At 28.7% G+C, this 18,415-nt stretch overlaps 1 protein-coding gene across 1 annotated transcript in view; it reads left to right on the forward strand.

Annotated features, from left to right (window-relative positions):
- Positions 1 to 709: 709 nt before the first annotated feature.
- Positions 710 to 18,415, forward strand: part of LOC126904051 (uncharacterized) — a 55,554-nt gene continuing 37,848 nt past the window's right edge. The window contains exon 1 of the mRNA XM_050682701.1: positions 710 to 1,956. Coding sequence (XP_050538658.1) covers positions 801 to 1,956 — 1,156 coding nt within the window. The 5' untranslated portion in view covers positions 710 to 800. The remainder of the gene's footprint in view (positions 1,957 to 18,415) is intronic.

The raw sequence follows: 18,415 nt of genomic DNA on the forward strand, positions 1-18,415 counted from the left end.
TCATAGTATAATATTTTAAAATCTGTCATTTCAGTATACCGCCCTGTGTTATTAATGTATTCATGTGAAACTGTGGCTGTGTTAACATTTTTTTATAAAAATATATCAGTGTTTATCGAATTTAGTTATTTTAATAAAACAGATTATTTGCATAAAAAAGTCCTATTCGATGTATTAACTTACAAATTGTGTTTTATACATAGAATTCATTGTAGAGTTTAAAATATTATTATTAGATAAATTCTTTTATCGTCAAAAATAAAGTTATGTTATTTCACACAGAATTAAAATCATTATAATTATTGAATTCTTTGTTAAATCATTTAAATTGTCTAATGCAATAGAGACTGGTTATATGTTCATACTTAAACAGTGATTTAAATCAACTGGGATCTAGCAAATTATAACTAAGTAGGAAAACATAGTCACTATGTTATATAACGATATATAGATATATAACGGATTTCTAGAATTATCAATATTTTCAATAGATAATTTATTAACTCAAATAAAAATAAACTTTTGTATTCTATCCTTTAAGTATCCCCCAACCTATATAAATAATATCTATTCATGTCAAAAGGTAACCCTGTTAAAAAAATATTTAAATAAGGTATGAATAGATTCTCTAATTCAAATATTATATCAACATAAAGCAATTTTTATAAAACAGATTATTTGCATAAAAAGTGCCCTTTGTTAAAATAATTTAAAAAAATTGTGCTTTAAACACAGTCTGTAATGATTCTAGTATGAAATATTATAATTAAAATAATTCTTTTGTCGTCAAAAGTCAAGTTATGATAATTCACAAATTTTTTAAAGTCATTTTGATTACTACGTTCATTGTTCATTCAGCAAAATTGGATAATACAATAAACACTGGTTATCCGTATGATGTAGAACCCGCTGACAGTCTTCGATATTTAAAATGTTCATACTTATATAATGGATTACATCATCTAGCACTTGCTATATCAAATATAAAAAAGTGTACCAATAACTCAGACTTGGTAGATGCTGTCACCAACTCATCTAGGTATTCCAATATTGTCAAAAAACAAATAAGTTCGTTATATGGCATTAATGGTATCGAAATTGGTCCTTTGTGGCTATTATATGTTTATACGAATATTGTTACTGTTTATATTAAACATCCTAAGATACTTACAATGACGATGAATTCCGTTACACATGAAAACATATTAAAAACATGTGATTATATTGTAAGTCATTATAAACAAGATATCATTAAGAATAATTGTCGAGAGGGAAGTATTTATCACATAACTTACGATAACGATTTCGAAAATTCTCTTAAAGTGAAAGATTACTTTAAACTAATTGTAAATAATTGTATTGCAATGGCTAGAATGATTCATGAAAATTGTGAAAATAATAGTCTTGGATATAATAACTTTTCCATGTTTAAAAAACACAATATATACTTGAGAAAAATCGTTTTGAATTCCAATACAGTTCAAACTCTAATATTTACTTATAACGCCCAAGTTCAATGGGTAAAATCAGACTCAAAAATTCTATACTACTATAATAAACTTCATGAACTTACTTGGAATGAAGACCATCTTTTATCGTTCAAAGTGTACTATACATCCGTTTTTGATTTATTACAAATTATCATGTTGAGGTTAACCCTTAAGCATTTCATGTATCTAATGCATCAAAAAGTTGAGTATATTCAAGATTTTACTATACGATGGTTAGAAATACTTGAAGAATTTGTAACAATTTTGCATCCCGAAAATGTTTTATACATTTTTACTATTAAATCAAACATTGAGTACTTTGTTCGAGATTTTCCTAAGATAGGAAACTCTGTTGATTTAGATAATCTTACATTCTATTTTAATAATTTTACGAATAAATTAATTCATCAATTAGACATGTTTGCATTCGAACTTTGTAAAGATTTAGAATGTAATGCCAATACACCTTTACAATTGGATGGGAAAGAGCTTTTTATGAAAAACCCAATGGATCAACGACGTTTAGTGCAACATAACGTCAACTCTAATACAACAGTTGAAGTATATAGTATTGAGAATACAAAAGCATTTGTCACTTATATCCAAACTTTTTTCAAAGGATATGATTTTAAAGTAAATCGATCTTTCGTAAATTATATTGATGAAATAAGTCAATACAAATTGTTTTAATTCTTAATATAGAAATTATTTAAGTGTAATAATAAATGATTTATTATAATAAAAATATTAATTTAAAAGTTTTTCCGTCTTTTATACAGCGTAAATGGGTATAGCTCATACTGATTTATATTTATAACGTATAATGCATTTATATTACATATATACTCTACGTGTCAAAATGCTTGAACCCAATAATTACCTTTTTAAAAAATTTATAAAATTATACAGAGGAGATTTTATGTACTGTCAAATTTGGTCGGCTTCATGAGATTAGTCTGAACAAAGTAATTAATTTAAATATCTTAAAATTTAAACGTCATAAATTAATTTTTTTAACGTAGATTGAAAGTACAGCCTGATATTTCTGGTCGGGTTTCCATTTAGTACCGCTTGAGTTTAATTATAACAAACAATCACAATTTTTTCAAAATTTCATAGTATTGTAAAAATTTTCTAACTGAGACTAATTCTTATTTTATTGTTAAATAATTAATATAACTGTATTATGTGTAATCTATTAACTGTAATTATATGTCGTGATTATTTAACTATGATCTAGAAATATCTTTTGACACAGCTATCTTATACGGGCGTTCACTCGTGTCTCTCTCAATTTCAGCTTACATGTACGATAATTAATTATAATTATCACATACTTATTTTTTTTAAATAAAAATTTTTCTTATTAAAAATGTCATTTTAAATATTAACTGACATTGTGAATATTGTGATTAATTGTGAAATGGTCTGTAAAACTTGTTATTTCATCACTTTTTGTCAATGTTTAGTTATATTCATTCATATAGTTTGGGGTGATGCGTTTGGTTAAGTTCCTGTGTTCTACCTATGCATTCACGCCTCGATATGGTGTTTTTTTTTTTTTGGAACTTACTTTATGTGTCTTTCTTTCAACGCCCGAAAGTGTACATTCATTTATGACAATTGTTATAATTATATATACATAGATCAATATTGAATAAAAGTTATATATGAATAAAGCTAACAAAATGCTGATTTAGTAAAAAAATACTATAATGAACAGAAGTAATATTAACTGGATATGGATTAATTTATGTTTTCTTTATTACTGTTGTTCTCTACTATAAATCTTTGAAATTGTATAAGTCTTACCTTATTGTATTCTTGTGCTATAATTAATTGTAACACTTGTATTTTTTTAACATTTTATTTTTATATTTTTATTGTATATCTTTTGCCCTTTTCTTTATTCTAGGGTTTCATATATTTTATTTTATTTGATTTATGTGGTCTTAATTTACCATTTTATTTCTTCATTACAAAGTTAATTTACAACACGTAATCAATTTTTTATATTAAATTGTTAATTTTTTCCCTCGGGGTTAAGGACAAAATCCATTGTATTCCGATTTTGCAAATAGCTCACCTTAGCCAATAAACGTGCTTCGGTCCTTGTTGTTCACGGTTAATACCCGTGTACAGCAATCGGCTTTTTATTTATTAGTGTATTATTTATTTGCAAAGATATTTTTATCCATAATATTGGAGTGCAATATCTTGTCCGGTGTAAAAAAATTTCGTTGTTGTGCGTCGGCTTAGTAATATTATAAAGAATATTGACAAAAGTGAATTGCTGACTGTTAAAGGCCGTCCACCGATAGATGAAAATATTATATTTTCGCCTGACCTCGTCAAGGCGGCCGATCCCCAATAATTGTCTAATTATTAGACTGCGTACGGAAATTATCTACGCCATTAAGCAGCCTTACTATTTTAATTGATCAGTAGATATTTGTAAACAAACTTGTGCACACGGTCGACAGGTCGGAGATGACAGAGGAGCACTAACGTCCTGAGTATAGTAAATGTAGGCAACACCAAAATTGTATGGTTCACTGAGTTGCGTCAAGCCGTTTATTTAAAGAAAACAATAACAATAATATTATGGTGCGTATGTAACTTCAAAGAACACAGTAGTTAAATGATGTTTTTATGGCGGTGTCTCGAAGATGACTTTAACGTAAATATGCGACAGGTCGCCGTCGGCCGTGTGGCACATGCTGGACTTTGTCCGATGACGTCCAACTACTAACTACTATTATACACGTAGTAGGGCGACGGCCGATAAATATGGCGCCAGGGAAAACATTGGCACACATGATCTGTGTTGAATTACGTTACGAATGCGCTTTTAGACAGCTATCGCGTTACGCGGCGAAATCGAACAAGCTCATCATTGTACTGGACTACCGACATTGTACTACTCCGTACGTCGCTCGACAACGAATACCGGTTCGTACCGTTGAAGGGGAGAAGAGCCTTTGCCAGAGGAACGTACGGCGAACATCGCGTTATACACATCAGATGACGAGTCTCCGTTAGAAACAATACGCGCAAGCGGATAAGCGCCTTGTGTCGAACACGTGTGCGATTCTCGGTCTATAGCAAGGCAAAGTCGCTCTGGCAAATCAAGTTGGGATGGATGCTCCAAAACATTCAGGATCTGTCGAATAACGCAAGAATTGAGTTACGGTATAAATGAGTTAGGAAGATCGCTGTCATGGATATCTATAGAACAGCGACAGATCTCTAACATGCTCGAGCACATCGGTCAAAACATACCGCCGTCCCCACACTTTACTGCGCAATCGACTGCACGACCGATTAATATTGGACGAATTGAAAACCGTCGCCCGGACGCGCATTGCTTAATTTTCGAAAACAACGGACCCGACACAATACGACACTACGGCGCTAGACGAACGATTTGCGAACATCGAAACGCAACAGGCCAGCGATAATATTTATTCGTATGCCCAATCATTGCGCGATCAGTGTCAATACTGTACCTAATGACCTGCTTTACAATGCAATACAATTGCCACAGGTGGATTCGCACCTAAGCGTGGAAGACACTAGTGTTACCGATTCAACAACTGTTCGTTGCTTTCATCGATTGATAAAATTGGCATGTTAAGCTAATTGAAATTTTAAAGTTACTTTTTTCGATTTTAAAAAAGGAAAAAAATTAAATGAGTTTAACTTCTTATGAATTTTATTCTATGTAAATTCTATGTATTTCCATTGACAGGAATTTTATAATAAAATACAAAACCCAGAATTAACGTATAACTATTATTTAAAAAAGAAATCAGCTAAAAATATTAACTGGATCAAAAGTTATTTAAGTTGTCAGTGAGTGGTGGGCCACTCTGTATACAAAAAAATTATTTGTTTCAAATGTGTTATACACGTTGAATTTTTTTTTTTAATTATAATTCTATTCTTATACAGAATTTATTATAAATGTATATATTTTTTTAAATGAATTTATTCATTAAATTCAATAATTTTTATCAATACATATTTGGAATAAGCCTCAAAAATAATACACACTTTATGTGGTAATAATCTTCAAAAAAAAAAACGCTTGGTAAAATTTAACCAAGTTTATTGTCGGGCACCACATTGTAGTAATTAAAAATAAACAAAAAATATGTAGTGTGTAGATTTGACCAATGTTTGGGGTTTTGGTCAATTCGTGAGCAACGAGATTTAATCGGGGTTGTAGTGTCCGAGGGTTAAGAACAGTAAAGACAAGTAGATATAAAAGGAAATGATTAAAGTTCCTCTTATAGAGGTATTATACTCTGTGGTATTCTTGTAGTGCCTCCTATCTGACATCCAGTCGAAGTTTATGACCAAACACTGACTAGTTATTAAAAAGTAAATTAAATTATTTTAAAATCAATCTATTTTACCGTTCTTTACTCAGATTATTGATTCTAAATAATTGGGATAATACAAATTGACTTGTATTTAGCAGCTATAAATTATAATCCAAAGATGATTCGACAAACCTTTTGATATATAAAGGCATCAAATTCGTGCCTGGTCACAAAATAATAAGTCAAAATAAATTCTTTTCGTATACAGAGTAGCCCACCACTCACTGACAACTTAAATAACTTTTGATCCAGTTAATATTTTTAGCTAATTTTTTTTTTAAATAATAGTTATACGTTAGGTCTATAGCTATATCTCAATAATTAATTTTTTTACATTTTATTAAAAATATTAATTATTTTTAAATTTTAAATAAAATGTAAAAAAAAAATCTAAGATAGCTATTTTGTAGAGTAGAATTTAAGAAAAATTTTAGTAAAAAAATATNATTTAAAAAAAATCTAAGATAGCTACTTTGTAGAGTAGATTTAAGAAAAATTTTAATAAAAAAATATCTTATTAATATTCAGTAGTAAATATTCTATAACATTTTAAAGTTTGTGAAAATTTGAATTTTCATGTATTATTTTACGGTATTAAACATTGAAATACGTATTGAGAAAAGGACAGAAGAAAACACTATCTTTTCGTGATTACTATAATTTGGAGGTGTGTAACTTTTTCCATGAAAATGACATACTTTTGAATGAGAGTGATAAGCAATAATTGCCTTTTCAAATTTCTTATCATGGTATTAATGCCAAGGTTGTAAATTATAACATTCTTTATACACCTGATATAATGATAATCTTTAGATCTTTTCACTCTTATCTTTGCAAGTCAATAGATTTCTTTCTCGCCTTCCTTTGTTCCTAGCTTATCATAACTCTTAAACTTCGCTTTACTTACTGCATACTTGGCTTCTTTACACAAGGGTTCATACTCCATCCAGTGCTCTCTCCTTTTGCTCTTCTTCCATACTTTGAATTGCTTTTTCTTACTTTCTCTGATTTTTTGAACGTCCTCATCCCACCACCAGGTTTCCTTATTTCCTAGTATTCTACTCCTATTCTCACCAACAATCTCCTTTGCAGTATTCTTTACGCAACTAGCAAATCTATTCCACACATTATTTATGTCTCCACAAGGTCCTTTCTTTTACTAAATATTAAATGTACTTCAATTGAAATTTTATAAACTCAAAAAACAATCATTATTATTGACTCGTGTAATTAATAACACCGGCACACAAAAAAAAAAAAAATTGTCTGTACTTTAGACCGGACCCACCTACGGACATGTATTTTGACCAGTTGAATTCGAATTTGAAGTCCGTTTGGCCCTGTTACCCTTCAGATTTGAGTAAAATTCAAAAAACCAAAAAATAAGCAAAAAAATTGCGAAAAACTGCAATCACAGCAATGAATATAATTTGGTGGAGCCTGATCAAGTATGATTTTTATGTATTTCAATTTACTGAAACTGAATCTGAACGTTAATTAGCCCGTTGAGTCGTCAACATTTGAAAAATAGCAAAAAAACCCAAAAATTGCAATAAATCATAAAAAATTGAAATTATCGAGATGAAAACAATTTTTTGGATTCAGATTGAGTATGATTTTTATGTATTTTATTCTACTGAATTTGAATCTGAAGTATTCTTGTCCCATTAACGTTTTAAAATTTTAAAAAATCTCAAAAAACCAAAAAAATCAGAAAAATTGTAGTTATAAATATGAAAAAAATTTTATAGAACACGATTAAATACTTTTCTTGTATTTTTTCACGTATAAAATAGGAGTTTAGGATATGAAAATATAAAAAATTGTAATATTTATAAAAAAAATGACTAGAATGAAGAGAACGATTTTCTCGAATTTTAACCTCTTCATGCACGGTGGCATCATATGATACCACTAAATTGTAGAATTTATATTAAATCGAAAAATCGTGGTAGCAATGTTATTATTGTTTTGGTTTAATGTACGAAACATTAAGCATCGGTATACTTGGTTGTGTTATCATTGAAAGAGATATATTAATAAACGCGCAACTGTTTTGTGCATTTGAAAAAGTCAAATTTTACTTTTTTTTTATATATAATTAACGACCAAATAATGTAAGTATATTTATAATTAATTACATTTATTATATAAAATAGTACGATCTATTCATATTTGGCAATATTAAAACAATATAATGTTTTTACTAATATCATAAGGTAATTAGCAACCTGATTTGCAATTTAAATATTTTATTTTTAAGGAAAAAAAATCTCGTGCATGAAGAGGTTAAAATTCGAGAAAATCGTTCTCTTCATTCTAGTCATTTTTTTTATAAATATTACAATTTTTTATATTTTCATATCCTAAACTCCTATTTTATGCGTGAAAAAATACAAGAAAAGTATTTAATCGTGTTCTATAAATTTTTTTTCATATTTATAACTACAATTTTTCTGATTTTTTGGTTTTTTGAGATTTTTTAAAATTTTAAAACGTTAATGGGACAAGAATACTTCAGATTCAAATTCAGTAGAATAAAATACATAAAAATCATACTCAATCTGAATCCAAAAAATTGTTTTCATCTCGATAATTTCAATTTTTCATGATTTATTGCAATTTTTGGGTTTTTTTGCTATTTTTCAAATGTTGACGACTCAACGGGCTAATTAACGTTCAGATTCAGTTTCAGTAAATTGAAATACATAAAAATCATTTTATAGCATAAACTTTTGAAATCTATCTTTTGAGTATCCCAAACTGTATAAATATTATATATTCATGTAAAAAGGTAACCCTGTTAAAACAATATTTGCATAAGATATCGATAGATTCTCTAATTCAAATATTATATCAACATAAAGCAATTTTTATAAAACAGATTATTTGCATAAAAAGTGCCCTTTGTTAAAATAATTTAAAAAAATTGTGCTTTAAACACAGTCTGTAATGATTCTAGTATGAGATATTATAACTAAAATAATTCTTTTGTCATCAAAAGTCAAGTTATGATATTTCACAAATTTTTTAAAGTCATTTTGATTACTACATTCATTGTTTATTCAGCAAAATTGGATAATACAATAAACACTGGTTATCCGTATGATGTAGAACACGCTGACAGTCTTCGATATTTAAAATGTTCATACTTATACAGTGGTTTAAATCATCTGGCACTAGCTATATCAAATATAAAAAAGTGTACCAATAACTCAGACTTGGTTGATGCTGTCTACAACTCATCTAAGTATGCTAAAATTGTTAAAAAACAAATAAGTTCGTTATATGGAATTAATGGTATCGAAATGGGTCCTTTGTGGCTCTTAAATGCTTATACGAATGTTATTGGTGTTTATATAAATCATCCTAAGATACCTAAAGTGACAATGAATTCCTCGACACATAAAAATATATTAAATACCTGTGATTACATTGTAAGTAAGTATGCAGATAATATCATTAAGAATAAATGTCAAAAGGAAAGTGTTTATAACATAACATACAATGAGGATTTCGAATATTCTGTTAATGTGAATGATTACTTTCAACTAATTGCATACAATTGTAATGAAATGGAAAATCTGATTGATGAAAATTATGAAAATAATAGTCTTAAATTTAATAATATTCCCATGTTTGGAAAATACAATATGTCTTTGAGAAAATTAGGTTTGTGTTCGGAAACAGTTCAGACTCTAAAGCTTACGTATAACGTTCAAGTATATTGGGGAAAATGTAATTTAAAACTTGTAAAATACTACAATAAACTTAATAAACTTAAATGGGATAAATACCATTTATTACCATTCAAAGTGTACTATACATCGGTTTTTGATTTCTTACAAATTATAATGTTGAGGTTAACCCTTAAGCATTTTTTGTATCTGAAAATACAAAATGTTGAGTATATTGAAGATTTTACTGTACGATGGTTAGAAATACTTGAAGAATTTACAAGTTTATTGCATCCCGATAATGTTTCATACATTTCCACCATAAAATCAAAAATTGAAGACTTTGCTCAAGACTTTCCTAGGATTGAAAAGTCAATTGACTTAGATAATATTAAATTTTATCTTATGATTTTTACAAAAGGCTTATTTAATTTATTAAGAATATTTTTAGACTTTCTTTGCAAAGATCTAAAATGTAATGCCAATATACAATTAGGTTTGGATGGGAAAGAGCTTTTTACAATAAACCCAAACGATCAAAGACGTTTAGTGCAACATAATCCATTCTCTAATACAACAGTTGAATTATTTAGTATTGAAAATACAAAAGAGTTTATCATTTTTATTAAAACATTTTTCAATGAATTTGATTTTAACGTAATTCGATCTTTCGTGAATTATATTGATGAAATAAGTCAATACAAGTTGTTTTAATTCTTAGTGTTATTAAATTTTGTATTAAACAAATTTTTTTTTTATCTCTCTTGTGATAATTTTTTTCATATTCTATGAAGAATGGTCTTAATAAAACTTTGACTTGTCATTGACCAATTTTGTTTTAATACTTTTTGAACATTACTATTAGCATTTGATGATTTAGAATAATTATAGAGTGGTAAAGTTTTTTATATCACTCTTTTTATAATAAACATTTAAGAATTCTTTTATGTTTCTTTCACCTATACTTGAAAATTATAACATTTGAAAAAATAATTTTATCATATTGGGTTTCGACCTATCTAAATTTTATTTAGATTATTTTCCATTTTACAATAAAAAATAGTATTTTTTACTGGTTTAATATCCGAAAGTTACCATTAAATCTACCCTTAGTGCTAACTTTTTTTATAATAAACTTAATAATTACAACGCTTTATAGAAATTAATTAAATTTTAATCTAAACAATCTTATGGTAAAGTATATTGTGTAATGTAAAATGAGGGTAGTAACATTAATTAATCATGCTTTACATATTTTATACTTTTTTGTAGTAAAAATAAATATAATAAAACAGAGTAAATTATTTGTTCTTTAATATAGGATCGTGAATTCTGAAAGAAGTAGGATTAAGTGAATAAGGTTAATATCATGAAATATAAATTCTATTTGTAAAGTTATTTTAACGTAGATAGAATGTACAATAGGGGATTTATGTACCAATTTCTTAGAATTAAACACTATCAAGAGATTTTCATCGAAGCGTTTGTCACGATGATGATTAAAATCACTGACCGATATTATTTATACTTATCCCAATTTTCTCACGTCAAATCTTTTGACTTTACATTTAAACCAATCAATAAAACAGATAGCCATATGTCGGTGAAATCATAGTTGACATTAAACTGTGCGTAGTTGTTTATAGCAACGTCATAAAATAATTAGCTAAAGGTTAGTCTAATTCTGCATGTATTTAACGTGTATTTTAAATAAATTATTTGAAACTTTAAAATGTATTATATAATAAGTAACTGAAATTATAATTTAATTGCACTTTACTATTAAAAAAAATTTTTCATACATTTTATCTTATTTATTCTGCATAATAGATTGTAAATATTAATATAAAATAAAGTTTTTGTAACAAAAACAAAAACCATTTTATTAAATTAAAAATATGTATTTCCAGATATCTTTTAATCCAAGATCCAGATTAATCAAAGAAAAATATGTAATTAAAGTAGACAAAATAAGTTTATTTTTTTTTTTTTATTATGAAAATAATTGAGTAAATTATAATTAAAAGTCACCATGTATGTTTTTTTAATACTTTTAAATTTATAAAATTTAAAGGGAAAAGGAATATATATATTGTTGAAAATTATAACTAATGTATAATAATTTAAAACCAACTACTATACATTAACATAGTTTCATTTATAATTTAAATGGAAAACGATAGCATAGTGGGGTCGCGGCACCATGTAAACGTGAGAAATTTGGGATAAGTATGAATAATATCGATCAGATATTTTAGTCATTGTCATAACAAACGCATCGATGAAAATCTGTTGATAGTGTTTAATTCTAAGAAATTAATAATAATTTAATATAATACATGAATAAATATTTATAATAGAAATTAAATATAGAATGAAATTGATATTTAATATTGTAAATTTTACAGAGAAATAATAAAAAATGATTAAGTAGATATTACTTTTATGGCAAATGTGTATAAAAGTTGAAGTGATGATGGAATACTTTATAATAAAATGTTTTTTTTAATTATGAATAAATACATTAGTCTACAAGGAACTTTCATCGGAACTAAATATATTGTTTTCTAAAGAAACCCATTGAGCGTATTTTAAAATTTGATTATATTTGTAAAAATTCATTGTTAAATTTAATTGAAACAAAAAGCTTTTTTTTTTTAAATGATTTACATTGCGACATATTATCAAAATATTTTGAATATTATAGATTGGTAGAAGCACATACAAATAGAGTTAAAAAATTAATTAATTACAAAGAAAAATTATTTAATTTTGTAGTTGAAACCTATTATCATATCAAACCTAATTCGACGATAAATACTGTAAGAATATTAGAAGTGAATGGCTTTAATTGTCTACATGGAGAAAGCTAGTTAAGCAACTTTTTATTTGATAAAGGGTTTTTTTTTCAATTTTTGTCGGTAATGTCTTTAACTAAATTATAGTTGTGATAATTTGATATATCATTAAGATATGTTGGTTCCCGCAGGGGAATCCGCAAGGATTACGGGCCTAACAACCCCGCGGACCCTAGTTATTTCAGTGGGGGTGGCAACACGTACCACTNCAAGTGAAAGTTGAAAAAATAAATAAGAGCCCCCAAAAAAAATTTAAGATTTTTAATTTATAATTTTTTTGGAGATTTCCTCCATTATACATTCTATCTATGTTATGAGACGTATCCAAAGTACGGTTGAGCGCGCACCACAAGTAAAAGATGTACCGGGCGATAAATTAAATAACAATATATATATATATATATATAAATATACACCACAAGTCGTAACGATAATACAGGGTATCTATAGGTATTTATTCAAGTTACACTGTTATACACGTTATGTTTCTATATATTCCTCGTCGGTTCGACACAAGTTAATCGTAATAAGTATCACTAATATAATCACAGTTAGAAAGGAATCAAACACTGCAACCAGTAAGGTTTACGTCGGAAAACGCACAGAAAAATACACCAGATGCAGTGGCGCAACTACGGGGGTGTTAGAGGGTGCTGAAGCACCCCCAACTTTACTTTAAGCACCCCCAAGTTCCACGTCTTTGTAATTTCAAATATTTATTTATATTCTCAATACGGCACATGACCAAATTTCAGTATAATAAACTTAACATGTATGTACAATAATCATATAAAATACAAAAATACAACAATTAATAATATAATAAAGCTGATGGGTCCTTATTAGCAATACTCATCATTCTATAAAATGGCTGGTGTTCTAGGTAGTTGGTATTACATTTAGGTACAGAAAAAATAATTAAATTATTAAACTTCTATAACATTAGTACTAGTAAACCCATTCAAATTAATTGTTTTAGGGATTGACTGTTGAGATTTACTCTTTCTAACAAAGTTCCAAACATTTTTTGGATTAATACAAAAATTAGATTCAGTCTGTTCAATAAATTTTCTGTAACAATTTTTCGATAAAAATTTGTATTTTGCACGTAGTAGAGAAAACTTTCTGTAATCGAGTGGATTACGTGTTGCCTTAAAAATGGCGTGGGCTTTTCTTTTTTGGAACACTGTATCAAAATCTTAATCACTGAACACTGAATCAAATCCTTAGAAAACCATCAAGGAAAATTAGATTTATTATAGTTAACACGTGGAACCCAGTGAAGAATACAGAAGTGTAATGAATCATACAAAGTTGATGTTGCTGAATTAACATCTAGTTGAGTAAAAGTATCCAACCAATTATAAGACAGGAAAAAATCTGAAATACGAGTATAATCTGCTTTCGTAAAATTAAAATATGAATCAACGGCATGAAAGAACGGATTTTTTTATTTGTTGGGTAATCAATAGCTAATGCAGGATAATATCGATCTTCAAGAACAATTGGATCGTGCACCATATTAACTTTAAAGACATTCTTATTTGTAAATATAAGATCTAACATTGAATTGTAAACGTTAAAAACATTATTAACTTGATAAAAGTTTAAGAATGCAAAAGTCTCAGGAATAGGCTGTTTTCGGTAGCCATTGAATAGAAAATACCTAAATTATCATTAGACCAATTAATATTAAGTAAGTTAAAGTCACCATATAGAATAAAACTATGGGTGCTATAACAACAAACTAGATTTTTAATTGTGCTAGAATAAGTATCATAGGATTGAATAGAAGAGTTAGGAGGAAAATATACACCACCAACTATAAAATTGTCATTATTAAACTAACATAAATTTGTTCAATAATTAAATTAGAGATAGAAATAATTTATGAATGAAAATCTTTATGCACAACAATAAGGACACCACCATCTCTAGTACAATTACTCATTAAAATACTTCTATCACATCGGTAAACATTATAATTATCCAAACATAATTCAGAATCAAATATATCAGAATTAAGACAAGTTTCTGTTAAAACAAGAAATACACAATTAAAGCTGGCAAGATTACACTTAAGAGTAAAAAATTTAGTCATAAGACCACGACAGTTTTGATAAAAACCAAACGGAACATTATCATTCGACGTAGTATAGCTAATTGTAGGTAAATCATGAGGACAAGACTTATTAATTTTAAAATTGTAGAAATCTAATATAAAATTACTAAGAGTGGACTTGGCATTTATTATAAAAATACACATGCTCATGCAAACCTAGTTTACATGGTTGAACTATGAAAGTTGAGAAATTATCTGAATCTCTGGTTGTTGAATGGTATGTTTTCACGGACCCGGTTTTTTTTAATTGATTTGACCACAAATGGAACACCATTTTCATAATATATACGTAGATTTGTTTCACCTTGAGCTGTACGAGACAACAGGTCATTGTGACAAGCACGTAATAGTTGTCGTTCAAATTTGGTTTTATCCTTGACAAGATTAAAACCATTTTGGAATTGAGTACCTGACCGCTTAACCTGGTTGTATGGTACAGCAAAAATTGTGCTTCCTCTTTGTTAGTATATATTAACTTAAGTGGGCGGGTAATACCTGGACGTGGTTTCCCAATCCGATTCAATTTGAGATTCGTTGGAAGATAATTTCTAACCGGCAACAAAATATTTTTAATCATGAATTCATCATGTAGAACTCTCTCAGAACCAGTTAAAGAGGTAGACTCTAATACACCATAAGCAATCACATTGGAAGAACAACGATCTCGTTCAAATAGTTCTTGCAAAACCTGGCTAGTGATTGTGGATGGGTTAGCAGACGAGTTGTTCTCTTCAAGACTACTAATTTTTGCCTTAAGTGAACCAATATCTCTTTTGAGTATTATATTCTCTGCTTTGAGTTCACTCACTTGCTCAGAAACTTTTAATATTTCTGCTTTAAGTGTATTGAACTGCAAAGATTGCGAGTCAGAAAGTGCTTTATTGGAGGCGAAGACTTTAGCTTTGAAGAACAAAATAATTTGCATTAAATCTTCATTAGAAGTAGTACTTGAAGATCTCGTACTAACACCAGAACGGACAGCAACTTTTTTTGAAGTTACATTGGTTGCACCAGGAGAAGACATATTAGAAAAAGTACTCGGGGTTAAATTCTTCAAAGTAAGCCACTAGAGGTTAGTCTCTAACAAGTGGAAGAAGAAACTAGCTAATGTTTTAAAGCGTATGTTAATAGTAGCAATATTATCAAAAAACAAATTATAAAAAAGATAGTACGACTTAATATACGAAAAGGCGTAATTATTAAACTACTTATACTTGCATATAACAAACCAATGAAGATTACCCGACGCACAATTGAACACAAAAATATACTTAATACTTTAAAAAACAATTGTAAATAAATTATTTGTATATACCAATTGAAATTGTAATAAGGACTGTAAGTAACAAAATCTATATAATATTTTATAATTATATATTACATAACTAATACTAATTAGTAATTACTGTAAATAATTAGTAAATATGTAATATGTATGTGATTTGTAATTGTAGCACCCCCAAGATTTGAACTCTAGTTGCGCCACTGTCGAGTGGCGTCGAGCCGTTTATTTAAAGAAAACAATAACAATAATATTATGGTGCGTATGTACCACCAAAGAACACAGAAGTCAGTGTATGGAGCCGTCAAGGCTAGATTGGTCAAGACAGAACGTCGTTTATACGGCGGTATCTCGAAGGTGACTCCAACGTCAATTTGCACCAGGTCGTCGTCAACCGTGTGGCACATGCTCGACTTTGTACCGTGACGTATGGCACTCGGCGTTAGTCAATCTAATTACCGTAGTACACGTAATAAGGCGACGGCTTCTAAAGAAGACGCGGTTCACGGGCTGTACATCCGACGATCACCCGCCACAAAAATACTTTGTAGCTTTTTCCATGACATCGACCTGTTCGTACTGTCCGATCCTGTCTAGATCGCCGGTACACAATACAAACATCGATATATCGCGTTGTGGTATCCACAACTGTACTAAAGAGCGTTACGAACATATTTATTCATAGAACATGTTCTATGCCACAGTCGTGCACAGCAAAATTTACAAAATAAGTTGATAGTTCCTTATCACTAGTGGACTTTTACAGCACGTTGTTTTACTAATAGATTCACTTGGTTTGATTTTTGCAATCGTATGGCGTGTATAATCTCCGTACAATTAGGAATCGGTCAGACGAAAATATTGTATTTTTATCTATCTATGGACGGCCATTAATGGTCGGCAATTTACCTTTGTCAATGGTCATAATAATGTTATTAAGCGACGCACAACAACGACAATTTTTTGCATCGGACAATATCAGATATTTTATTATAATTTTAATTTAATGATTACATGAGAGGAATGGTTGTCCATGAGACGAAGAAGTGGATGTGTAATACTTGGCCGAGCATTTGATGCAAATGGTTAACAAAATTGATAGCTGCATCTTGAAATATATGGTACTGCTACTGAGCTCAAAGAGGTGGACCTTCTAAAAATCTTGGATTTATTCTCACCTTAGGATAGATGAAAAATGGAGAAATGTAATTTCCAGTAGTGCTCATGGTGCACACACACGTGATTGTGAACTATTGCACAAGTCGTGCTGATTCAGCACATAGCTGACCACTCGACTTGTGCATATTCGGGTCAAATATTTTATATAACAATCAGTCGTAGTCTCGTCGTCATACTATTAATTGTATAGATTATTATTACGATTCGTCTATGTCAATTACAATAAACCAATACTAAATACTAAGTACTGAAGTTGTTTCTTAAATCATTCTCAATAAGTTTAAGAACCGACCTACAATACTTCATGTTAATTACGACAATAAAAGTACAACAGACGACTCGACACCGGTCGCCGACAACTCACACACGGCAAGACTAACGCAAGTAATTTGTGACAGCGGAATAAACCGAGATCACAACAGTTTATATCTTTATATTTAACCCATTGATTTAATCAAAAGATATTAGTAAACAGTGCCGGATTTAGACATTTGGGAGGCTGGGGTAAACAATATTTGAAGGCTCACATTTTATAATCAAATAAATATGGTATATTATAGTCAAATGGTCTTAAAGCATATATATATATAAAGAATTTTATTCAGATAAATTTCTTAGTATTTGCTGTTTGAAGTTAAAAATAAGTAATACTTAAGTAATAAGAAAACTTTATAGCTTATTAAATGTGAACATTATATGTTTAACTAGCCTAAAAAAATGAAACGACCGATTGATTACAACTTTTCACCAGTATTTAATAATATATTATCATTTTTAAACTAGGGCGGAGGATATGCCCAGAGATTAATATAAACAGACCAACATTTCATCTAAAGTCATTACATTCAATAGTTACTTCCAAAATACTGTTCAAAAAACGAATATAAACCAATAATTTTTTTAACGTAAAATTCTATTAAAATAAATATTGACTTCCCAAATGAAAAAATTATAGTACTTTTTTATACTTTTAAAAATGTTGCGTGCGTGATAGTTAAACAACAATTCTTTACAATGAGGTAGCGGATAACAAAACACACGAAACTAAGTGGTTCACTGTTGTTTAATACACAAATTATTATATTCGAAACGTAAAATCCTTTATAATTTGTAAAGCTCTTCGCCGTTGTTCTAGTGCACTGTTTTAATATAATTTTTCACGGTTAAAAACAAATTAAATATAATAATAAATAAATGTGCAAACAATTGATTATTTTTGCTCATTATTCATACACATTTTTAAGACCAATGAAATTATGTCATTCATTAAAGCAAACAAGTTACATCATAAATAAGAGCACAGGTGTTTTTTTCTTTCTACGTTTTAGTTTTCTATTATAAATAAAAAAAACGGTAGCACAGTGGGGTCGAGGCACAGTATAGACGTGGCATAGATGAGATAAGTATAGATGATATCTG

This window comes from Daktulosphaira vitifoliae, unplaced genomic scaffold (assembly GCF_025091365.1).
Source record: "Daktulosphaira vitifoliae isolate Bord-2020 unplaced genomic scaffold, ASM2509136v1 Scaffold_1, whole genome shotgun sequence".
In the NCBI taxonomy this organism is placed as follows: domain Eukaryota; kingdom Metazoa; phylum Arthropoda; class Insecta; order Hemiptera; family Phylloxeridae; genus Daktulosphaira; species Daktulosphaira vitifoliae.